Consider the following 26,070-nt stretch of genomic DNA (forward strand, 5'->3'; position numbering starts at 1 on the left):
AAGTGCTTCCACCATCCTTTATTTTCAGCACATCCAGCGATGAGTGCTTTGTTTTTTTTCCCTACTTTAAGATTCCAAATGTTCATATATATGGAGAGATCTGGAGAGATAGCATTCAGCCAAATAATCCTTTGGTTTGTTGCAAGTGAAAGGGGTACTCTGCCCCTAGACATCTTAACTCCTTTGGATAGGGGATAAGATGTTTGATCGCAGGGGGTCCCGACTCTGGGGACCCCCGCGATCTTCCTATTGCACCCGGCGTTCGTTTAGAGCATTAGGTTCAGCGCCGGAGGCTCGTGATGTAATGGCCGTGCCCCGCCATAGCCACACCCCTTCAATGCGAGTCTATGGGAGGGGGCGTGATGGCCGTAGACTTGCATTGAGGGGGCGTGGTCGTGACGTCAAAAGTGGGGCATGACACAGACGTCACGAGTCTCCGCCCCCCATCACCAGTCATCCGACATGGAGCAAAGTTCGCTACGTGCATCGGATGTCTGGGTTTGCCGCAGCTGAGATCACGGGGGTCCCCACTGTATATCCTTTGTATAGGGGATAAGATGTCTAGGGGTGGAGTACCCCTTTAAGGCAACATCAGCATGTGGTTTGTATGTTCTCCTTCTGCTTATATGCATTTCTTCATAATGATCTAGTTACTGTACCTACCAAACTCCAGAAATATACTGAAAGATACATTGAATTGGCCTCTGTCTATGTGGGTCTATGTTATATTATGAATAAAATTAGATCATGTGTACAAAAGGGATGTATTGTGTGTACAGTGCTGAGATGTATTGTGGCCCACATTTATCATTGCAGTGCAAGTGAAGCATTTTTTTGACACTTTTTTTTGTGCGCTGGTAATGTGTAAAAGCACCAAATTTATTAAATGGTCAAAGAGCATATGATACATTTTGTGCAGGTCACATTTTCAGAAATTTCTCTCTTCACATACACCAAAAAGCTAAGCTAAGTCTGGGCAGGTGTAGTTTTATAGACTTTTCAGTGGCTTTGCGCCTTTTTTGCTCCTTTTCACAAAAAGGCGCAGTTCATAAAACCCTTCCATATCATGTGTATTGCCAAAATCAGTGGATTGCAACTCAAAATCAGCAGTTTTTGTAAACAAAAAGGGGCAAAAAAAGGCGCTAAAAACTCTGCTTGCTCCTTTTTTGCCCCTTTTTAGACACAAAAGACAGTGGGCCTGTGTGTACAGTGTTAGTTCTTTTAAGATAAAACTCTTAGATGGAATGGAATGTTGTGGTAAACAAACAAATTAATATTTTATTTGTGTTTTTTTGCATTTGGTTCTGTAGATATAGTCTTTGTTCAAATGGCTAGCAACACTGTCCATGACATGCAAATGCGTAAACAAATATATCTATCAGACACCTGACATTTCCATCAATGCGGAAGGAAACACTCTCTACTGTTCTTTGCACCTTTCATGTAAAATATTAAACCTACCTTGGCAGGCTGATTTCAACCATTTCTTCCTTCATGTTGATGTCCCAGTCTTTTAGTGTTGGAGCTGTCAACACTTTCTCCAAGTTTTCTATGTCTAAATTTTCGTCAGGAAGAGCTATTAATAAACTGAGTTTGCCCCCTTTGTAGGGAAGTTCTAGTACTTTATATTTAAGATCATTCTCTGAAAAATATCCTAGAAGCAAACGGAAATAAGGAACAATAAATAGACAGAATCGTGAGATGCGCAAAAGCATACTGCTATTGGGCCTGCACCTCTTTTCTGGCATTTTACAAGGCATGAAAAATGGTTATTCAAACAGCAGCATTTTTTTTAAAGTAACACATGTTTAGGGTGTTTTTCAGAAGTTTTCAAGTCTTATAGTGGAGAATATGGAAATATGGCATTCTGTATTTGTAAGAATTGCTACTGACCCAGAAACCACCACAAACCAAATACATGGTACATTTTCTATTTTAATAAAGATTCTAAAGTATCATCTGTGATAGGCACCAACTATGCCAGTAGGTTTTTAATTTAGAAGAAAAAAAAAGGTCAATAAGCATCATGCATATCATATTGGGTTTCTCAAACAAGTATATATGAAGAGTCATTCTGATACTATTATATGACAGCAAATATTACGTGTTTTACATATTTATTACTTAAAGTGGTATTCCCATCTCAAATAGTTATCCCATATCCATGGATATATCTATTTTTACATATCATAGGATACATATGATAGGAGCGAATCAAATGGGCATTAGTAGTTTGGGGTGCAATGCATTTGTCATCCATTTTTTTTTCTTTAAACTACAATCATACAGAGGATTTTGATTGAAGCAAAACCTTAGATATTCCTACATACATACAGTACTGTGCAAAAGTTTGTGTGGGATAGGTTCGGCAAAGAAGGAATGCTTTCAAAAAATAAAAATGTTAAACGTTTTTTCATTGGCTGTATGAGTGGTGTTGTTATCCTTCTTCTGAATACATTTTTAGCCAATCAGATGTCTCTCTGATCTGATGGTATTGCATGATGGGTAAGTTTCTGCTTGTATTTCTCTATACTGATAATACTATTAATCCTGAAAATGCCCAACACCATTTGCTAAAATGCAGCCCCAAACTTGCAAGGAATCTTCATCATGCTTCACGGTTGCCTGCAGGCACTGTTTATTCAACCCGCTCCATCACTTTGGCTAACAAACCAAGCCATGGTGTATCCCCTGCAGCATGACACTGTCTTCCACAACTACACCTTTGTAGCAGAGTTTGGCTGTTTCTCGCCCATTTTTAAGCCTCTTACACAGCTGTTTCTGTTTCATTTAATGTCTGTTCTTCAACCTATATGTAAAATTGTTGATAATTATCACCTGTTTCACAAGAAAGGAATGTCCGGCACCAGATGTCCAAATGCTTCTTAAGTTTATTGTGGCATAAGGTCACAAACACAGAGCATAACAGCCATTATCACCTGTTTGGTATGTTTGGTTAATCATACACTTGACTATAATTCTACAAAATCCCTGAACTAGAAGAATCGATGCTGTTTTGAAGACAAACAATGGTCACACCAAATATTATTTTGATGTAGAGTTAGTTTCTGTTCATTCACTTTGAATTTTGTTAGTTAAAAACTGATAAACTAACACTTCAATTTTTTAAAGCATTCTTTCGTTGCTGAATATTTGCATACCTGCCCAAAAATGTATACATGGATATGTGACATGGATATGATATGTTTTTAAAGGTATGTTCCCCCATTTAATATTACAATCACTAGGATCTGAACTGCTGGGACCTCAACCAATGTCTATTATGCAAGACCACTTCTTTCCTTCATACCAACATATCAACTATCTGGAACATTTTTATCAACATGCACACTGTCACCCCATACAATTCTATAGAATAAAGATGTGAGGTATCTAGCATGACAACACATCCATACAACTACCGTATTTGTTACTGCAGAAATACCAATGGGGAAGAAAGATAGCCTCCTGTAATAATGGTGATTAAAGGATTTATTTTACGATTTGAACATTATTAGTAAGAATCTATGTGTAGTCACACAATGCTTTAGTTTCTATCAAAAATGATTTTATAAAAACTAAGAAGATCATAAAATGACAGAACACAATGAATACAGTAGAAACACAAAGGGGGTTACCAAGCTTTGTTGCTAAATTAAGGTTCATCATTGGGATCTTGGTAGTAATGCCCCTTTTCATTGTAAAGTCTTTTGGATGAGTCGCATCTGGACTAAACTTATGTTCCCATTCTCCTTTGAAATAAATAGCAGTGACCAAAATAAGTCTTGTGAGAGGTCCAATGTCTCCACTTGAAAACATGTTCCGGATTTTTCCTGTACAAAGAATGATAAAAAAATAGATGTAAAAAAATAGATGTATTTGGAGGGGAGAGGTGGCCTTGATATAATCCCTTCTCTATTTAAGTTTTTTTTTTCTGAACTGACAAGGCTTTTATAAGCTTGTGGCTTTTATGTGAAGAAAAGGAATTACATAGTTTGGATGTGTCTGTCTTGTATTTCTTTTTTGCTGACATTTCCTGCATTTACCAGTATCCAGTTAGGAAATTGAATTACTTGATAGCTTCGACATAGTAAACATTTACCCATAATCCTCAGTGACTGTCATATTTAACCAATTCATGTAATTATACTGAGTAACATGGTAAATATTTGTAAGAATAACATAAAATATTAATGTTAATATACTATTTATAAATGTTTTATTTGTTTCTAAGAACAAAAAATTATTGTTAGACTTATTTTTTTATCCAGTAAATTTTATAAAAAATTATGTTTCAAATATGCGTTATTCACCCTTTTAAAAATTGATGTCTTATTCTTAGTGCTGGCCAACTCCTGGCATCCGCACCGATTAGCTACTTGAAGGGGCCACAGGGCTTTTGTGAGCACTGCAGGCTCTTCATGTTTACAAATGCTTGTACTTATTATCTGTAGTGGGGATGTAAGGTTTTTGCAAAGTTGTTCTGTTCTCTTGAATGCAGTTAAAAAAAAAAAGACTAAATATTTTAACAAACTTGTCACGCCGATCGCTCTGGGTCCCGCTGCCTCCCCGGAGCGCTCACGGCGTTCCTCTGCATGCAGCGCTCATCTTGTTTCTCACCTGCCCCGTCCTCCTGCTCAGTCCCGGCGCGCGTGGCCCCGCTCTCTAGGGCGCGCGCGCGCCGGGTCTCTCAGATTTAAAGGGCCAGTGCACCATTGATTGGTGCCTGGCCCAATTAGTTCCAAGCACTCCCTACATTATAAAAGTCCACTTCCCCTTCCTGTCCCTGCCGGATCTTGTTGCCTTGTGCCAGTGAAAGTGTTCCCGTGTGTCCATTGCCTGTGTATCCAGACCTTTGCCATTGCCCTTGACTACGAACCGTTGCCGCCTGTCCCGACCTTCTGCTACGTCTGACCTTGCCTTTGCCTAATCCTTGTGTACCGCGCCTGACTCAGCAGTCAGTGAGGTTGAGTCGCTATTGGGTGGAACGACCTGAGGGTTACCTGCCGCAGCAAGTCCATCCCGCTTTGCGGCGGGCTCTGGTAAAAACCAGTAACCTCTTAGATTCCGTTCCCCTGGTACGGCCCACGCCATCACCTCACTGACACAGAGGATCCACCACCTGTGTCCTCCCTGCATACCAGTCCGGATCCTGACATTTGTATTTTTCTTTTTAATTTTTGAGGAAATATTCTTTTAAAAGATGCATCTTAAAAATATACATCCATGACCCAAATGTTTACTGAAATCCTAAGCATATTTTTGGGATAAAACAACCCCTTCCAATTCACTTTCACACCAATTCTTTCCATTTCCCTGTCTGCAACAGTCTCTGCTTATTTAGCTCACTTATGTTGCATGGTCCGTGCATGTCACATGTGACCACTGCAGCCAATCACTGGTGCCATGATGACTTTGGTGGTGTCAGTGTCACCTTTTACCTATCACAAGTCGTCATGCCATGTAACCTTTGGTACCTAGTAAACAAAGACCAGTAAAGAATGGAATTGATAAGGGGAATATTACTCCTGGTTATTTTGTACCATTGTTAGCAGTTTTCATTGAGCTGGAAATTCTTTTATCTTTGGGTTTTCTACTTGTTTTTTTTACAGCCAAAACATATTACTTACATTCACCACATCTTTTATTAAAAGTTGTGCTGTTCCTGCTGAATATATATATCAAATTATTATGAAAGGGACAACTGTGTGTTAAGATTCCCCTCATCATATAGGTTTTACTTAAACAATCTGGCATTGCCAAAAGTGATTGGACAATGCCAGACAGTGATTGGACAATGTAGGGACACACCCCTAACTAGTAACACCCAGTTATCAATTTATTGATAAACTACTACTAGAAATAACAGAAGAGCAGCATAAAGTAGACAAATAAGTAAAGATGCTTTAAATTTTGTAATGTGGAAAATAAGTATCTACTAAAACAGACACGAAAGGAGTGGTGACAGGTCCTCTTTAAGGTTTAAGAATGTGGTTTTAGTTTTGACATGGACAGAAGAGGGACAAATAGTGTCATGGAAGTCATTGATGAATACATGGACTGACAGTAAACAAAGAAATGGGAAAACAGTGGATGTTGTTTCTTTTGTTCCTGTTACATTCTCTATTTCTGTGAAACCCACTTGTGTAGAGCTACTGTCCTTTGACAAAGATCGATAACCTTCCAACAAACAGAATATAGATGGACATAACAAAAGCAATGTCAACTTTAAACAAAAAGACCAGAAAGAAAACACAACTTTAAGAAGAATAACGTCATATTCTTCTAGGTCAAACCATTTTAATAGAGTTGCTATGTTAAACAGTGCTGTCAGCATTTCCCTTACTTACTCACCTACTATTTTACTTTCTTTAAATATAGAGCATTGCAGAACCCCATCCTCCCAGGAGAGAGCAGTAGGTTTTGAGCATATTGCTCCTTCTTGAGTGGCTGCCCAGTATTGATCGGATCTAATAGACAATCAACAAGATACAGGCCATCTATATCTGAGTGCCCATTTACAATGCTCCCAGCATGTCTCTGCAGGGCAAGAGAGAGTGCAATGTAGACATAATGCTTTGTTACTGTGTATTGAGCAAATACGAATAGGGAAGTAGACCTGCTAATGGATCCCTTTTAGAAATTTAAATTTCTTTGCCTATTCATAGATTGTTGAACTAATGTATGGACATTGCTAGATGTTTACATGTTAACAATCATGCCTAGAATTACATAAGGTATCTCTCTTTATCACAGTGTACAATATATGTACCATCCGATGTATATTGAGCATTACAGAGATAGAGGATTTCAAAATAGCAAAGCAAACCTTCCCGGAATACAACTGTGAGAAGAGAACATGTGGACACAGTTTATCTTATTGACCATTGATGCAGTCAGCCACTTGGTTGCCAGGATATTTCCCTATGACCTAATGTGAAAGAAAACACAACTGAACAGATGTGACTTGTGCTGTTGCTGCATGTGATATGATAAATGGCCTATAGATAAGTCTTCAGGTAAAATTACATTTCCTATAGGGGGGTATGTCAATTATTACATTTAGGACATATCTACAGGATATGTCATTTTTGTAGGTTCTTCCCACCTCGGGAACCTTCATCTATAAATAAAAGAGAGCCAGGGACCCCTATTCCCAATAAAAATGAATGCAGAAGGCCAAGCAGTGCTTGACTTTCTTTGACCATAGCTGGAGACCTCAATGTAGAGGGATGTGTGCAAGCATTGCCACCACTTCATTGATTTCTATGGAGACTGGATTGAATTGGCGAAAAGAAGTTAAAGAACCCATCTTCTTTTAGTAGGTTAGGGTCCTATTGTTCATGACATATCCTGTGTATATGACATCAATATTGGTGATGGAAATACACAATATGAAAGTGACTTTTAAGTATTTCTTAGGATCTGCAAAGATATCACTATAGTACTATCATGTCAATATCAGAAAACCTCAGATACATTATGTGGAAGTTCATATCTCTTGTCTTTTGCCTAAAGACTCCTCAACAGAACAGGGGACTGTAGCGTGCAGAATTGCTATTAATACAGTTCATTATTACACATTTGTTAGGGTGATAAACTGTACATTCTCCCTGGCTGGATATTACAGTGGGGATCAAAAGTTTGGGCACCCCAGGTAAAAAAAAATTGTATTAATTTGCATAAAGAAGCCAAGGAAAGATGGAAAAAAAATCTCCAAAAGGCATCAAATTACAGATTAGACATTCTTATAATATGTCAACAAAAGTTAGATTTTATTTCCATAATTTCCATCATTTACACTTTCAAAATAACAAAACAAAAAAATGGCATCTGCAAAAGTTTGGGCTCCCTGCAGAGTTAATGTACTGTTTTGCCATCTTCTTATAGCCTTCTCCAGCTTTGTGAGCGTCAACTATTTTCAGTTTCAGATTTCTAGACAACTGCTTAGAAGAACCCATGGTGCTGATTGTTGGGGCAAGGTCAGATGAGTCTGGGCATTTAAAACCTTTGAGATTGACATCACATGGTCTTCCCAGATGATGATTGAGAACAATCCATGACACTGGCAGGTCTCGGCTTTGCAAAGGGGGCAGTGCATGCTATAAATTCTGCAGGGTGCCCAAACGTTTCCATCTTTCCTTGGCTTCTTTATGCACATTAATACAAATTTTTACCTTGGGTGCCCAAACTTTTGATCCCCACTGTACCTGTGTATTTAAGTATTTATGTAAATATATGTGTATAAACTGCATATATGTGTTAACTTTTTTATTTTAAGAACTGCAAAATGTGCCGCCATTTTGAATTGCTATAGCAGACAAAAAGGAATAAGAATCTTCTGGACTGAGAGATAAAGGAGCAAATGCAGGGACTAGCATTGGGTCTGGAAAAGCCTAGTGTAGGGGTAGCTATACGCTTAGTGATGCTGTTGCACAGTACTTCCTTTCAGAGTGGAAGGATCTTTGGGGATCTGAGTTGTTCCTACGTACCCTCAAGAACTGACTGTATGGCCATACAGTCAGTTCTTGAGGCTACGTAGGAACAACTCGGATTACGGTACTTTTATTGAGCAATCTTGTATCCTGATGAACAAATTGAGGGAGAGAGGATATCCGGACTCCTCAATCCAACAGGCCTTTCATAGGGATAGAATCCAGGATCGTCGACAGTTAATTTTTGGGGCCAGAAAACGCAATAAGAATCAAACTTCAGGCAAACAAGCAATTTTTTCATTTGAATTTAATCCCGTGGCAGATGTAATAAAACAGAGCATTCATAAAAACTGGCACCTCTTACAAACCGACAGGGATCTGTTAGAATTGACTTCCCAACTCCCTCTGATCTCGTTCCGCAGAACAAGAAATCTACGGGATGTACTGGTAAAAAAACGCATTACCTCCCCCAATGTGGATTGGCTGCAGCAGGGGTTGCCCCAGGACAATTATCACTGAAAGAAATACTCATTCTGTCATCATATGGATACTGTTACGCCTCGCGCTCCGGGTCCCCGCTCCTCCCCGGAGCGCTCACGGCGTCTTTCTCCCTGCAGCGCTCCGGTCGGTCCCGCTGACCGGGAGCGCCGCACTGTCATGGCCGTTGGGGATGCGATTCGCACAGCGGGACGCGCCCGCTCGCGAATCGCATCCCAGGTCACTTACCCGTCCCGGTCCCCTGCTGTCTTGTGCTGGCGCGCGCGGCTCCGCTCTCTAGGGCGCGCGCGCGCCAGCTCTCTGAGACTTAAAGGGCCAGTGCACCAATGATTGGTGCCTGGCCCAATTAGCTTAATTGGTTCCCACCTGTTCCCTGGATATATCTAGTCTCCTCCCTTGCACTCCCTTGCCGGATCTTGTTGCCTTGTGCCAGTGAAAGCGTTTAGTGTTGTCCAAAGCCTGTGTACCTGATCTTCTGCTACCCTTCCTGACTACGAACCTTGCCGCCTGCCCCCGACCTTCTGCTACGTCTGACCTTGCCTCTGCCTAGTCCTTCTGTCCCACGCCTTCTCAGCAGTCAGCGAGGTAGAGCCGTTGCTAGTGGATACGACCTGGTTGCTACTGCCGCAGCAAGACCATCCCGCTTTGCGGCGGGCTCTGGTGAAAACCAGTAGCCTCTTAGAACCGGTCCACTAGCACGGTCCACGCCAATCCCTCGCTGACACAGAGGATCCACTACCTGCCAGCCGGAATCGTGACAGTAGATCCGGCCATGGATCCCGCTGAGGTGCCGCTGCCAAGTCTCGCTGATCTTCCCACGGTGGTCGCTCAGCAATCGCAGCAGATTGCCCAACAAGGACAGCAGCTGTCGCAGTTGACCGCCATGTTACAGCAACTTCTGCCTCTGCTACAGCAGCAACCATCTCCTCCGCCAGCTCCTGCACCTCCTCCGCAGCGAGTGGCCGCTCCTAGCCTCCGCTTGTCCCTGCCGGACAAATTTAATGGGGACTCCAGACTCTGCCGTGGATTTTTGTCTCAGTGTTCCCTACATATGGAGATGATGTCGGACTTGTTTCCTTCAGAACGGTCTAAGGTGGCGTTCGTAGTAAGCCTTCTCTCAGGAAAGGCCTTGTCTTGGGCCACACCGCTCTGGGACCGCAATGATCCTGCCACAGCCACAGTCCAGGCCTTCTTCACTGAACTCCGGAGTGTCTTCGAGGAACCAGCCCGAGCTTCTTCTGCCGAGACTGCCCTGTTGAACCTGGTCCAGGGTAATTCTTCCGTTGGCGAGTATGCCGTACAATTCCGTACTCTTGCTTCAGAACTATCCTGGAATAACGAGGCTCTCTGCGCGACCTTTAAAAAAGGCCTATCCAGTCGCATCAAGGATGTGCTGGCCGCACGAGAGATTCCTGCCAATCTGCAAGAACTCATCCATCTAGCTACCCGCATTGACATGCGTTTTTCTGAGCGACACCAAGAGCTCCGCCAGGAAAAAGACTTAGATCTCTGGGCACCTCTCCCACAGTATCCGTTGCAATCTACGCCTGGGCCTCCCGCCGAGGAGGCCATGCAAGTGGATAAGTCTCGCCTGACCCAGGAAGAGAGGAATCGCCGCAGGGAAGAAAATCTCTGTCTTTACTGTGCCAGTACCGAGCATTTCTTGGTGGATTGCCCTATCCGCCCTCCACGCCTGGGAAACGCACGCACGCACCCAGCTCACGTGGGTGTGGCGTCTCTTGGTTCCAAGTCTGCTCCTCCACGTCTCACGGTACCCGTGCGGATTTCTTCTTCAGCCAGCTCCTCCCTCTCAGCCGTGGCCTGCTTGGACTCCGGTGCCTCAGGAAATTTTATTTTGGAGTCATTTGTTAATAAATTCAGCATCCCGGTGACCCGTCTCGTCAAGCCGCTCTACATTTCCGCGGTCAACGGAGCCAGATTGGACTGCACCGTGCGTTACCGCACTGAGCCCCTCCTCATGTCTATTGGACCCCACCTTGAGAGGATTGAATTTTTCATTCTCCCCAACTGTACCTCTGAGGTTCTCCTCGGTCTGCCTTGGCTCCGGCTTCATTCCCCCACCATTGATTGGACCACCGGGGAGATCAGGAACTGGGACTCTGCCTGCCACAGGAAGTGCCTCTCCCCCCCTCCCAGTCCCGTCAGGCAAGCCTCTGTGCCACCCCATGGCCCCCGTCCTGGTGTCACACTGCCCCGTGCCAGGTCTCGCCCTCTGCCCTCCCTCCCCATTCCCACTCCTGTTGTACTGCCTGCCATTGAGGAAACCCTCCATTCTTTCCCGGTGTCCTCATCCCAGGGGAGGCAGTTACTGGACAAAGAGAAGGGGAGACCTAAGGGGGGGGGTACTGTTACGCCTCGCGCTCCGGGTCCCCGCTCCTCCCCGGAGCGCTCACGGCGTCTTTCTCCCTGCAGCGCTCCGGTCGGTCCCGCTGACCGGGAGCGCCGCACTGTCATGGCCGTTGGGGATGCGATTCGCACAGCGGGACGCGCCCGCTCGCGAATCGCATCCCAGGTCACTTACCCGTCCCGGTCCCCTGCTGTCTTGTGCTGGCGCGCGCGGCTCCGCTCTCTAGGGCGCGCGCGCGCCAGCTCTCTGAGACTTAAAGGGCCAGTGCACCAATGATTGGTGCCTGGCCCAATTAGCTTAATTGGTTCCCACCTGTTCCCTGGATATATCTAGTCTCCTCCCTTGCACTCCCTTGCCGGATCTTGTTGCCTTGTGCCAGTGAAAGCGTTTAGTGTTGTCCAAAGCCTGTGTACCTGATCTTCTGCTACCCTTCCTGACTACGAACCTTGCCGCCTGCCCCCGACCTTCTGCTACGTCTGACCTTGCCTCTGCCTAGTCCTTCTGTCCCACGCCTTCTCAGCAGTCAGCGAGGTAGAGCCGTTGCTAGTGGATACGACCTGGTTGCTACTGCCGCAGCAAGACCATCCCGCTTTGCGGCGGGCTCTGGTGAAAACCAGTAGCCTCTTAGAACCGGTCCACTAGCACGGTCCACGCCAATCCCTCGCTGACACAGAGGATCCACTACCTGCCAGCCGGAATCGTGACAGATACATCCCGCTGTGTCCGCCTCGGCCCTGTCAATCATGTGGTGAGAGAATTCATAACATGTAGATCTGATTTTATTGTTTATGCTATTGTGTTTTTTTTTTTACATAGGTAAAACTATTCGACCATTATTCCATAGAATACGTGAACATTTTTATTCTATCTGTACAGGCAAATGATGCCCCCGTTTCATAACACACATGATTGACGTGCACAAGGGTTACACACCGGGAGTCCGGTTTGTGGGATTACAACATATTTATATCTCTGAGAATGGTCCAGATAGACATACCAAGTTGCTTCAAGCAGAAGCAAGGTGGATAATCCGAACGGGAGCCACCGGCTGTCTGGGATTGAATGACAGAAATGATCTGTCTGCTTTTCTGTGAAGTTGGAATTGTGCTGGGTATATGTGTTCTGTTGTCGTTTGTGCAATTTGATATATATAAATTATATTCATTGTTTGTAATTCTTCACGATTTTTGTATATAGCACTGTTATAATATTTTTGTAAGTTGCACAAGGGGTTAATGGAAGGTACCGCCCTCCACCCTAACTAACCTTTATAAAGTGTCATAATGACGCGAAACAACTGCGCTGTCTGTTGGTTTGTGCATCTCAGTGTACCCGCTCCGAGCAAGAAAGCTGCAGGATGCATGAAGTTTCCGTATGTGCCGCGTTATTTGTTCCCTATTGGATATTATACAGACTCTTCTGTTACTCACAAGCACGGGATAGTCTGCTGTACACCCGCTGACTGCCGTACAGAATCCAGCCTCTGAACCTCGTAACCCCACAGGTGGAGTGGTGCTGACTACCTTCTCTGCTTTAGATTTGTAACTTCTATTAAAAAATCTTAATCCTTCCAGTAATTATTAGCTGCTGAATACTACAGAGGAAATTATTTTCTTTTTGGAACACAGTGCTCTCTGCTGACATCACGAGTACAGTGCTCTATGCTGACCTCTCTGTCCATTTAAGGAACTGTCCAGAGTAAAATATGTTTGCTATGGGGATTCTCTCCTACTCTGGACAGTTCTTAAAATGGACAGAGATGTCAGCAGAGAGCACTGTGCTCGTGATGTCAGCAGGGAGCTCTGTGTTCCAAAAAAAATAAAAATTCCTCTGTAGTATTCAGCAGCCAATAAGTAATGGAAGGATTAAGATTTTAATAGAAGTCATTTACAAATTGTTTAACTTTCTGGCACCAGTTGATTTAAAAAAAAAAAAGTTTTCCACCCGAGTACCCTTTTAACGACCATGGACGTAAATGTACAACCTACCGCACCAGGATGTGCATTTACGTCCTGTGTATGACCGCGAGCATTGGAGTGGTGTTTGCGTCATACACTGCCGGGGACCCGCCGGTAATGGACGACATCCGCGATTGAACGGATGTCCACCATTAACCCCTCAGATCAATACAGATCACGGCTTCTGCGGCAATGCGCATGTTAAAATAGATCCGATCCGATCATCTGTAATGGCGCCTGGAGGTCCCCTCACCTGCTTCCAACCGTCTCCCGGCATCTCCTGCTCTGGTCTGAGATTGAGCAGACCAGAGCAGAAGATGCCGATTAAACTGATCAGTATTAGCAATCAACTGATTGCTATTGATAGTCCCCTATGGGGACATAAAAAGTGTATAAAAAAAAAAGTAGAAAAATTAAAAAAAAAAAAAAAAAAAAAAAAAAATGGAAAAAATCCCCTCCCCCAATAAAAACGAAAAGTGTCCCTTTTTCTCATTTTACCCCCAAAAAGCGTAATTTAAAAAAAAAAACATATTTGGTATCGCGTGCGTAAATGTCCAAACTATCAAAATATAGGGGGAGATTTATCATTGCTTTTAGAGCATTTTTTTTGTCTATGTTTTGGCGCAGTTAAGGCGCAAGCAGCATATTTTGAGACTTTTATGCACCTTTTGATATAGACAGTTTTACTCTTTTTGCCTACCCGTAGAACTTTTTCTTTTTGACCATGCAGTGGTCACGTATTTATCAATTGCGACTTTTGTCAAAAGCCGCTATTTTGTGTGCAAAGGTACTTTTTTAGGTGCAAAGCTACACCACCTACCAGTAGGTGTGAGAATCCCTTCTACCTTCCGCAATTCAACCTTTAACCTCTTGTGGACGACAGCGTCCCACTCCCCTTCTATGACACTCGCTCAGTAGCTGAGCGCGGGTCATAGCTAGGTGGTCCTGGCAGCTATCTGCCACCAGGACCCATCACTAATGTCAGACATCACGGTGATGCCCGGCTTTAACCCCTTAGACACCGAAATCAAATTTGATTGTGGCGTCTAAAATGCAATTAAAAATGTCCCGGCAGCTCTGTGAAAGTAAGAACACCTAACCTGCCAAATTCAGGACCCGGGAAAGTGTCTACTTCCCTCCCTCACAAGCGTCTAGAAAAAGGGTATGTGGTAGAGCTTTTCCCACCACAGCAGAGCTGCACAAAATTCATCATCCTGCTGCACCTACTTGATAAATAAGATGCACGCTAGTCAAACCTACCACCCAAATAAACGTGGGAAAATAGCTCTACCGTAGACATTCATTGATAAATCTGGGCCATAGTGTTTATGATCCTGTACAATGAACGGCGTAAACGTAAAAAATAATAATAAAAAGTGATCTAAAAGTTTTATATACGTAAATGTGGTATCAATAAAAAGTACAGATGAAGGTGCAAAAAAGGAGCCCTCATACCTCCCCATATACGAAAAATGAAAAAGTTATAGGTGGTCAAATTAGGGCGATTTTACATTACTGATTTTGTACAAAAAAAAAATGGGAATTTTTTTTAATCTGTACAAAAATAGAAATTTATTTAGCCATGGGTATCATTTTAGTCATATTGACCCACAGAATAAAGAACATGTCATTTTTACCGTAAAGTGTACAGTGTGAAAACGAAACCCTCCAAAATGTGCAAAAGCGTTAATTTTTAACGTAAATTTGTTTTCCCTTAGTCCTAACAGCAGCACAAGTGGGGGGGGGGGGTTTTGCCCCTGTGAAGCTAGCAGGACGGTGGAATTTTTAATTCCGCCCAAGTAATTAAAGACTTAATTAGACCCCCATATAAGGCCTCCTCCCTTAGGCCACATTGCTTAATAACAAGTAAAACAAAACAATTTGGGCGGGAAAATTTGTGTGCTGCTGTTAGGACTAAGGGAAAACAAATTTACGTAAAAAATTAACGCTTCCCTTACGTCCTAACCAGCAGCACAAGTGGGGACTTAGCAAGTAACAACACAAATAGGGAGGAACTACGGCAGAGTGGCACTTAGGATTGATTGCTCGAAGGCCAACTCTTCCGATCGTTTGGCATTAACCCTGTAATGACTAATAAATGTATTATGCGTGCTCCAGGAGGCAGCAGCGCAGACTTGTTCTAGAGGAACAGCTTTTCTTTCTGCAAAGGAAGTGGAGACTGCCCTAGTGGAATGGGCAGTGACAAAGGCAGGAGGAGCTAACTCCTGGGCTACAAAAGCCTCCCGGATTGCCTCTTTAATCCATCTACTCAGAGAGGGTTTAGAGGCTTTAAGACCTTTGTTCTTCCCAGAAAAGGAAACAAGAAGGTGCTCCGATCTTCTAAATTCTCCAGTTCTTGAGATGTAAATTCTGAGGATTCTTGAAATGTCCAGAGAATGGTCAGCAGCTTCCTCGGGAGAGGATGGATTAGGACACAGAACTGGAAGGGATATAGCTTGATTGATGTTGGAGAACGTCGGGACCTTAGGAACAAAGGTGGGCAAAAATCTCAACAGGACTCTATCCTGGAGAAAAAGCGTATAAGGCTCGAAAGCCGAAAGGGCCTGAAGCTCGCCAATCCTTTTGGCTGAGGTTATGGCCAATAAGAAGGTGACTTTAAGGGACAAATACCTAAAGTCGACTTCTTCCAGAGGTTCAAAGGGGTGTGAGCATAACCCCTTAAGAACAATAGTCAAATCCCATTTTGGAATGGGTCTGAGAACTGTGGGTTTAGGTCTTTCAGCTCCCTTAAGGAATCTTCTGATTACGGATTCTTGTGATAAAGATCTGCCTAAAAAGGCAGAGAGCGCTGAAACTTGAACCCTCGAAGTGGATGGGCTAAGACCCTTGTCAAGGCCATCCTGAAGGAAACGTAAAATTGCAGAAAGAGGAGGATCTGAGGTTACTACCTCTTTCGTAGCACACCATCGAAGGAAAATCTTCTTTATCCTAGAATAGACCTTGTTTGTAGACTCTGCTCTAGAGTGTGCAATAGTTCTCAAGACCTCCGCAGGAAGCCCACTACTTAGTAGGGTCCTGTCAATCTCCAGGCTGTCAGATTGAGTCTCCTCAGATCTAGGCAGGAGCCTGTGTTGTGAGACACAAGGTTCTGCACGTGGGGAAGCCTCCAATAACACCCCTGACTCATCCTCATGAGTTGGGTGAACCAGGACCTCTTGGGCCAGAATGGTAAGATGGCAATCACTGAGGTCTGGTCTTGCCTGACTTTCATCAATACCCTTGGTATCATGGAAAGTGGAGGGAATATGTAGGCCAGCCTGAACCTCCATGGAATGGACAGAGCGTCTATCGCCACTGGATTGTCCTCTTTGTAAAAAGAGCAAAACTTGTTCACCTTGGCGTTCAGACGAGTTGCCATGAGATCTATTTCTGACATACCCCACCTTAGGGTTATCTTCTTGAAGATGTCTTCGTTCAGGGACCATTCCCCTTGGACCGGAAGCCCGCGACTTAGACGATCTGCCACTATGTTGAGATCCCCCTTGATGTGGACTGCAGAAAGGTGGGTTAGATTGAGCTCTGCCCAAGAAAGAATTAGTCCGGTCTCCTTGAGGAGCACTTGGGACTTTGTGCCACCCTGTCTGTTAATGTAAGCCTCCACAGTGGTGTTGTCTGACCGAATTCTTATCGCTTTCCCTAGAATAAGGGGTGCGAAATGGAGAAGAGCTAGACGAACTGCTCTCAGTTCTCTCATGTTGGAGGAGAGAAGTCTCTCCTGAGGGTTCCAAGTACCCTGTACTGGATTCTCGTCCAGATGGGCTCCCCAGCCCAGAAGGAAGGCGTCCGTGGTTAAAGTGATCCACTGAGGTTGAATCAAGGACTTCCCATCTGTCAGATTCGTCCACCATCTGAGAGATGCACGGACTTCGGTCGACAGGTTGCACTTTTTGTCCAACCCTCTGGGGTTGCGATTCCAGACCTTCAAGACTTGATCTTGGAGAGGCCGGAGGTGCCATAGGGCCCAGGGGACTGCCTCTGCAGACGCTGACATATGACCCATCATCTTCATTAGAGTTCTGATGGGAACCTTGCGAGGGACCATCAAAAACTCGTCAGCTCTTATGACTTGATCTTTTCTTTCTGGAGTGAGGGATAGAGTAATCTGAGAGGAGTTCAGGACAAACCCCAGAAACTTTCTTGAGGTGGACGGGTTGATCTCTGATTTCTCCCAATTTATAAGCCAGCCCAAGCGCTGGAGAAAATCTAGAGCCAGATGAAGATGAGACTGTAGAACGTCTAGAGTAGCGGCTTTTAGAAGCCAGTCGTCTAGACAAGGAATGATCTCTAGACCTTTTAGTCTGAGAGCAGAGACCACTGGAGCCACCACCTTTGTAAAGGTGTGGGGGGCTGAAGTGATGCCGAAAGGCAGAACAGCGAACTGGAAATGCTTTACCATACCGTTTATGGTGACAGCAACCCTCAAATATTTCCTGTGAGCAGGAAAAATAGGAACATGCAGGTAAGCATCCTTCAAGTCGATGGTAACCATGAGATCTTGAGGGTCCAGGATACTGACTACTGAGCGAATGGTTTCCATCCTGAACCGCCTTTTCCTTATGAAACGGTTCAAAAAGCGAAGATCTATGATCATACGCCAGTCGCCCGATGGTTTCGGCACCAGAAATATTGGGGAATACACCCCTGACCCTCTTTGGTCGGGGGGAACTTCTTCTAGTGCATGTTTCCCCACGTACTGTAGGACAGAGTCCTCTAGAATAGCCTGTTTTGGCTGAGGAAGTAGCTTTGTTAAAACAAATTTCCTTGGAGGAGGGGAGATTAAATCTATTTTGTACCCCGACTGAATGACATCCAGAACCCAAGGATCCTGGATTTCTTGCATCCAGGTTGACAGAAACAAACTTAAACGTCCTCCGACCGGAGGGGGATTGGTAGATAGCTTCTCTACCTGAACTTCCCGAGGGAAAGGGAGAGGGGAAACGTTGGTGGACCTTAGAGGAGAGTCATAGCTCGGCCTTACGGTCTTTACCTCGGCCGCGTCCTCCACCACGCTTTTGAGTAGACTGGAGTCTCTGGGATCTGGAAGGGCCCTGGAACTTCCCCCCCCCCCCCCCTGGATCTACCCTTGCCCCGAAAGGACTGTACAGGTAGACATTTACCTTTTTATCCGCAAAACCCTCCATGATTCGGTCTAACTCAGACCCAAAGAGCCAATTAGGCTCAAAGTGCATCCCACAGAGGTTGAAATTTGAGGTATTATCAGCTACCCAGGGCCGCAACCACAGGGGGCGCCTGCTTGCGGATGAGAGCGCCATGGACTTGGCAGCAAGTTTGAGGTGCTGTTGGGATGATTCGCATAAGAAGTCTACCCTGAGAAGTAGCGTTTTGAAGCTGTCCAGAATATCCTCCCTAGCAACATTACTTTCAATTTCAGACTGAATGCGTTGTACGCGTTCTTTGACAAAGTCTGCAACCTCACTTGAAGCGACAGCCACCGAGGCAGATGCTGAGGCCGCCGAATAGTTGCGTCTTAGAAGGGAGTCCACTTTCCTGTCAAGGGGGTCCTGGAGGTTACTGCCATCATCTGCAGGAACTAGAACCCTCTTGGACAGCTTGTTAACAGCCATATCCACTTTTGGCGGTGGCATCAAGGATTCCGACTCAGCTTCTGATAGAGGAAACATCAGCTTGAACCTCCGGGTAACAACAGCAGACTTGTCTGGGTGCTTCCACTCGGCTTTCATCAGTTTCCTAAGTGGATCATCCACTTTGAAAACCAAAGGTCCTCTAGAGGTGGATGTAGAGGCTTCCCCTTGATCAACATCCTGATCCCTTGATCGGATGGATCTAAGCAATCTCTGCGTCTTTTCCACAGGAAAAAGAGGCGGAGAGATCACTTCCTCTACTGACTGTTCCGACTGATCGCCCACGGACATAACGGAATCCTCCACGACAGATGTAGGACCAGACTCGGTCCTAGACCTCTTAGGGGAAAAGGAATTCTTGATCTCGTTGATAGAATTTCCCATGAATTCCTTCATCCAGATGAACATGTCCTAGACTGTAGGTTCAGCTGGATTAGCGGGTGGACGACATCCAGGACACCTGTTGTATTCATAGGAATCAGGCAGTGGAGTACCACAGTCAGCGCAAGTTAGATGGCGCTTCTTTGAAGCAGACTTGCGACTACCAGCATGTGTATCACTCGACGGAGGAGTAGACATAGTTCTGGAATTAAAACAATAGGTTAGAAAAGACACCAGAACTGTTACCATTGCAGCGCAAATGGAAAAAGAGTACCTATTGAAAAATAGACAAGCTCTTTTACAAAACCCAAGAATAGCAGGAACCACACAAGTGTAGTCAAGCTAGAAAGGCAGCAAGAGGCCAAATGAAGGCCAGTACTGCCTTAAATAGGGGAGAGGCTGGCAATTTTAAAATAAGCCCCGCCCCTCCAGGAAGTCAGAGCACCTATCAGATCGAAATCTAAAAAACGATCTAAAATAAAACATTTTTGCTCTGAGCCCCTTCCTTACCTTGGAAGGGGCAGGTAACTAACATATTAAGTTAAAATAATAGTTAAAACTAGCGCTCATTGCGCCAGAAGGCTCCGATGCCGGACCGGAAGTCGTCAGATGACGCACTTCCAGTCCGCGGCTCCGCACACAGCAGAGGACCGGAGCGAGACAGCGGCGCTGCTGGAAAGGTAAGGGTGGAATGCCCGAGTAGCAGAGGGATCGGAGGATCCCTGAACCATAGAGGGTGGCGCTCAGCGCCGCCTGAACAAAGAAAATAAACTGTATCTACGACCCCGGACCGAAGTCCCGGGTCATAGATACAGAGTCTGAAAAAACTCAGCTGGGGCAGCGCCAAAAAAACCGCCGCCCAGGCTGACAGAAAAGAAGGGGCAGCAAGCTGCAATCCTGAGAAGAAAACAAACCCTTCTCCACATAAAAGAGGGGGAAGGGAAAACTCCATGCAGGCTCTGCTAAAAAACCAGAGCCTGCACCGTCCTGATGTCCTGCACAGGACAGAAAAAAAGCAATGAGGCCTAAGGGAGGAGGCCTTATATGGGGGTCTAATTAAGTCTTTAATTACTTGGGCGTAATTAAAAATTCCACCGTCCTGCCAGCTTCACAGGGGCAGAACACCCCCCACTTGTGCTGCTGGTTAGGACGTAAGGGAATTATAGTTTTCATTTAAATTTCTTTGGGTTTGCCATGTGTTAAGCCTAATTGGCTTTATTTGTGGGAGTGGCGTGGGGTATATAATCACCCCTCTCCCACATCTGGGGGCGTGTGTTACGTTGGCGGTAGTTCTCTAGTAGTCTACCGTGTTAGTGCATACGTCCCCCCCCTGGAGTGTCGTTGGTAGTGTGTAACGGTTCTATCCCCCGTCCTCGCAGAGGTTGGTTAGGTAAGTGCCAGTGTGGCTCTATGTTGTTCAGCCCGGGTTCGTAGTGCCGGAGCAGGCTCACCCCCAGCTGGGTCGCTTGCCTCCTCGCGCTCCCCCAGGTTTTTTGTACCCCGTCTTTTTCTTGCATGTTTTCCCCTTCCCGTGTTCCCCCACCGCTCACCTGGCCCGCCCGGTTCCCGGTCCCGAGGGAGTGGAGTTGCGCCTGCTGCCGGGCTCGGGGATCCCGTCCCACGCTCCAGATTGCGGCGCGGGGCTGCGGGGGGCGGGGTCCCCATTCGCCCCGGCGGTCGGCGTCGCTTCCGGTCACTCCTTCCCACAATACAGAGGGCGAGAGTACGCGTGCTCGCCGGGCCCGGGGCCCGCTCCCCGCTCCGGCCGACGCCGCGAGGCGGCCGGGGGGGGCGGGGCTTCGCGTCCCGGCGTCCCGCGTCATCACCCGGCGCCGCTTCGACACGGGGGGGCTCCGTTCCTGCACCCAGCTCTGCGGCGACACGGGCTGCGGGGGCGGGGCCCCGCCGTTGAGGGGGGCGGCGCCACTCCCCGGAGCCACACCATCCCTGTCATGGGGGCCGGCCGGGACGTTCGCAGGGTGCCATCCCACAGTCGGGTCCGGGCGCTCTCCCCCCTTTCCTGCTAGCTCCCGGCGTGCTTATGCATGGTCGGGTGCCGCGGGGGGGGGGAGGCGCCCGGGGTCTGGGCTGTCGGGCCGTGAGCATCGGCATCACCCAGGTTCGGCCACCATGTCACACCTGCCCCCCCCCCCCCCCCCTTCCTTCTCAAAAAAAAAAAAAAAAAAAAAAAAAAAAAAAAGGGGGGAACCAGCCCTATGGCCAGGCACATGCTGTCCCTCATCATTAAGGACTCTAGTATTTGTCTTACCCTTCAGGTTCCACTGTCGTTCCTAAGCCCCACAAGTGGCTTCGCCTCTCAGCTTTCAGCTCGAGGTATATAAAAAAAAAACAAAAAACAAAACAAAAAAAAAAAAACGCATATACTGATTTCACTTCTTCTCACATAGCCATCAGTTCTCACTTCTGCACGACATTCAATCATTTTGGCCAACACATTTCACGCGCTGACGCGGCCCAGGGCCTCGGGCGGCCGACACCCCCGTTCAGCCTGGGCCGTTCGCGTCGGTGGGGGCTTTGGTGTAGCCCGTTGTTCCTGACTTGCTTCAGCACAACGCAACTTGACACACACGAACACTGGGTCATCCGTTATCTGACACACCCCAAAAGAAAAAAAAATATTATATAGGGGGAAACTCATTTTTAGCCCACCACGTCACGCACTCATCACGTCAGGCACTCAGCTGCCACCCATTTTCACTTATTTGTTGTCTGTCTCTGTGTATCCCCTCAGCCGTGAGCCGGATCGTGCCTATTCAGGCTCCCTCTATTCCCACAACTCAGGATACAGCAGGTCAGTGTTACAAGATAGCAGCCAGAGTTGTTCAGGTACCATCCCTGTTCTCACTAGCATCCAACTTTGTCTACCGACACCCGTTACTGGCCCGGACAGGTTCCGACGCAGCATGTCGCAACCCTCTGACATTGAGGACACCCTCTCCGTCCCCGAGACCCCAGCAAGAGCTTCGGACCGGGGTAGCATGTCCTCCTACCGTACCTGGACAATCCCCAAACTGATGCAGGAACTCAGGAGGAGGGGCACCCCCTTTCCGGCCTCAGCCAAGAAAGGGGAGCTGTTCAACCTGCTGGGCACAGACCGGGCCCCGCCGGCGAGGCAGGCAGCAGCATCGGACCAAGCGTCCAGTGCTTCACTTTCGCAGCTCCACACCATGATGAGCCAGGTGCTCACATCAGTGTCCGGGCTACAGGATAGACTAGAGGACATGGAACGCGCCAGGGTCACGGACACAGCCCCAGGCCCCGCTGTTCCTGTTGCTTCTACCTCTCAGGCTCCGCCTTCAGGTATGCTTCAGCCTCCCCCGAATGTTACACCCGCACACTTTATCCCGGCAGCAATTAAAAAAGACATTCTGGAGGGCAAGAATGTCAACTTGGCTCTTCTGCTGATAGCCACCACGGACATCAATGACACCAAAACCGTTGCCTGTGGCGATCTCGCTGTCACCTTCAAAAGCAAAGATGCCAGGCTTAACAGGAAACTAACAATTAACGAGTTTGTTATAGCCTTTGGGCTATATAGAGACGTCATTTGCTCAGTTAGTCCCAGTCGCAGGGAGGAACTTGATTTGTACCTCCACAAGATCGCACAAATGGCGTACAAACACGGAGGGTCCACTTTCTACGAGTACCACAAATCTTTTGCTGTTAAGGCAGCTGCTTCTTTCGAGCAATTCAATTACACGACCAACTGGGGAGCCGTTGACACTGAACTTTACTGCGAGCATTTCGCAGGTCTAAAAGCCCCCTCCTGCAGCTGGTGCGGGGTCACTGCACACACCACTAATTGGTGCCCCCTGAGCAAAGATCAGGCGGATACAAGCACCAACAGAAGCCAAAATATCTCCATAGGCCCCAGTCAGAGGAACTCTCCTGCTCTAGACAGGCTAGGTAGGCCGGTCAGGTTTCTGGGCAAGACTCAGATATGTAACAATTTCAACCTCTCTGCATGCACCTACAGCAACTGCAAGCTTCTCCATGTGTGTTTTCTCTGTTTCCGGGCCCACCCCAGCTCCATCTGTTCTCAAAAAGGCAACCAGGCGTGACTAGGCGTGGTGCGGGTTGACGCCCTGGCCCGCATTCTAGCCAGCCACCCTGATCCCTGCTGGGTCAGATGGTTAGTTGGGGGGTTTCGCGAAGGCTTTCACACAGGGTTGGTCACGTAGCCTCAAAGCACGTATGAATGCCTTAACCTTCAGTCAGCACTCGCTGCACCCACGGTGGTGTCAGAATTGATACAAACTGAACTTCTGAAAGGCTTTATGATCGGCCCTTTTGATGTACCCCCTTTTTCTGTCTGGAGGGTTAGTCCGTTGGGGCTAGCCACTGGGAAGTTTTCTAATAAAAGAAGGTTAATCTATGACCTCTCCGCGCTTTACTCTTCTAACATCCCTAGCATCAATGCACTGATCCCTTCCGATCAGTTCAGTATGAAATATTCCACTATCGATCAAGCCATACAGGCCATACTACAGCTGGGCAGGGGCACGTGGCTCTCCAAAGCTGACATTACCGACGCCTTCAAACTTCTCCCCATCAAGCAAGACCTGTGGCAGTGGCATGGTGTAAAATGGGCAGGCAAGTATTACTTTGCCACTAAACTCACCTTTGGAGCCAAAAGTAGCCCCTGGCTTTTTGATCAACTAGCCACGGCCTTACACTGGGCCTTACAACATGTCTCCAACTGTCACTACACTATCCACTATCTGGACGACTTCCTGTTGCTGGAACACCCTGGTCACAGTCCCTCTAATCTCAGGTCACTGCTGAGGCTGTTCAAGGAAGTTGGGGTCCCAATCGCACCCCATAAGACCGAAGGCCCGTCCACTCAGCTCACCTTCCTAGGCATCATCTTAGACACAGAGGAAATGCAAGCCAGGCTTCCCCAGGAGAAACTGGCTAGGATCCGTGAGGTTATCCAAAAAATTACAAAGTGCCACACAGTATCCAGGGTGGAGCTCCAAAGCCTCCTAGGCATGATGGCCTTTGCGATGAGGATCATTCCGCAAGGTAGGTCATTCATATCCAGACTCCTGGACTTACTTCCTTCAGTTTCCGGGCAGAGGCATGTCATTCGAATTGACAGCGAGGCAATGTCAGACCTGGCCATGTGGGGTCACTTCCTGAATAACTGGAACGGAATCTCGCTCTTTGTCCCCTCAGCCACGGAAACATCCCCCTCCGTGGTTTCTGACGCCTCAGCCGTCGGTTTCGCCGCTCTCCATGGCGCACACTGGCTGGCCAGTCCTTGGCCTCAGGACATACTGCTTATCCCGAATTTTCACGAAACTTCGGCCTTATTTGAGATCTATCCAATAGTAGCAGCCGCTGCCGTATGGGGTGATTCGTGGGTCAACTCCACTGTCCGCTTCAGATGCGATAACATGGCCACAGTAGACATCTTAAGGAAAGGGCGTTCTAAGTCCCCGCATATCATGCGTTTTGTCAGGAAGTTTGTCTTGATCGCTCTTCAGCACAATTTTCACTTTTGTGTTGAGCACATTGAGGGTACTAAAAACACAGCAGCTGACGCTCTGTCACGAGGTAACATGAAGCTGTTCTTTCAGGTACACCCAGAAGCAGACATCGTCGGGGTCCCAGTTCCTTCAACACAGTATCTCCAGATGGACTAACAGACTTCATCACAGTGGCTAATTCTTTAATCAGACAGTCCCTTGCACCCAGCACCAAACGGGCGTATGACGCAGCTCTAGCCTCTTTTTCCACGTTCATGCACAAACAAGGTCTCCCTGCCACAATTTCGGTTCGTTCCTCTCTTGCTTATGTCGGTTTCTGCCATTCTTCTCTTCACCTCTCCCACAACAGTATCAAGCTTCACTTAGCAGGGTTACAACACCATGGATCCTTCTCACATCCCGACGCACTTTCTCTACTGTCCACTAACCATATTAAGGCTGCACTCAAAGGCATCCTTGTCCTGTCACGTCCCAAACCACCCTCCCGTGCACCAGTCACTGGCGTCCTTTTCCAATCCATGTCCTCACTCCTGGACACTCACCCGTTTGGTCCCAGACTCAGCACTGTCATCAAAGCAGCGATCTACTTGGCCTTCTACGGATTCTTGTGGCCGGGGGAGTTCACATGCTGCGGTCGAAGGTCATGGGGTCTTCTCCTGAGCCAACTATCACCGCACGGGGCAGGGTTTGCACTCACTCTGTCTTCTACCAAAACCTGTAGATGGGGAGCCACCATACGCTATTTCCCCACTTTTCACCAATGGTGTCCGGTCCTGGCCCTCACACAACTCCTTTCCACGTTCCCTTGACAGCCAGCGCACAGCCCTCTTCTGCCGGTCAATGGGTCAGCACTCTCCTCTTCACAGTTCACCAAACACGTGCGGTCCCTTGTCAGAGTCCTGGGACACGAGCCTAGTGGCATTTCAGGTCACTCGTTTAGAATCGGAGCAGCCTCTGCAGCGTCTAAACACAATGCCCCTGCACACGTCATCAAGAAGTTGGGGCGCTGGAATTCTGGCTGTTTCGAGCGCTACGTCCCTGACTCGTCCACCGAGATGGCGGGGGTGTTTAAAGTGTTGGCTCTGTAAATTCAAATAAAACTCAGTTGTACCCTACCTCCGACTCTTTGCCCTCTATCAGGCATACCCACGGTCGCGGTAATTGGGCACACCTCATCCGCTAGTTTTCCCTCTTAGGTCCTCTAGATGGTCTCCTGTTTCCAGGTCGGTGAGTACGGTCAGTATTATACAGTTTGTACAGGTCCCACTCTAGGCTCTTGGAGCCATGACCACA

At 46.8% G+C, this 26,070-nt stretch overlaps 1 protein-coding gene across 1 annotated transcript in view; it reads right to left on the bottom strand.

The window, feature by feature from the left end:
- SERPINI2 (serpin family I member 2) overlaps positions 1-26,070 on the bottom strand; it is a 64,158-nt gene that overhangs the window by 32,224 nt on the left and 5,864 nt on the right. The window contains exons 3-4 of the mRNA XM_056565103.1: positions 3,639-3,833; positions 1,462-1,654 (exon numbers count right to left, since the gene is read on the bottom strand). Of these exons, the coding sequence (XP_056421078.1) occupies positions 1,462-1,654; positions 3,639-3,833 (388 nt within the window). The remainder of the gene's footprint in view (positions 1-1,461; positions 1,655-3,638; positions 3,834-26,070) is intronic.

This window comes from Hyla sarda, chromosome 3 (assembly GCF_029499605.1).
Source record: "Hyla sarda isolate aHylSar1 chromosome 3, aHylSar1.hap1, whole genome shotgun sequence".
Lineage (NCBI taxonomy): Eukaryota > Metazoa > Chordata > Amphibia > Anura > Hylidae > Hyla > Hyla sarda.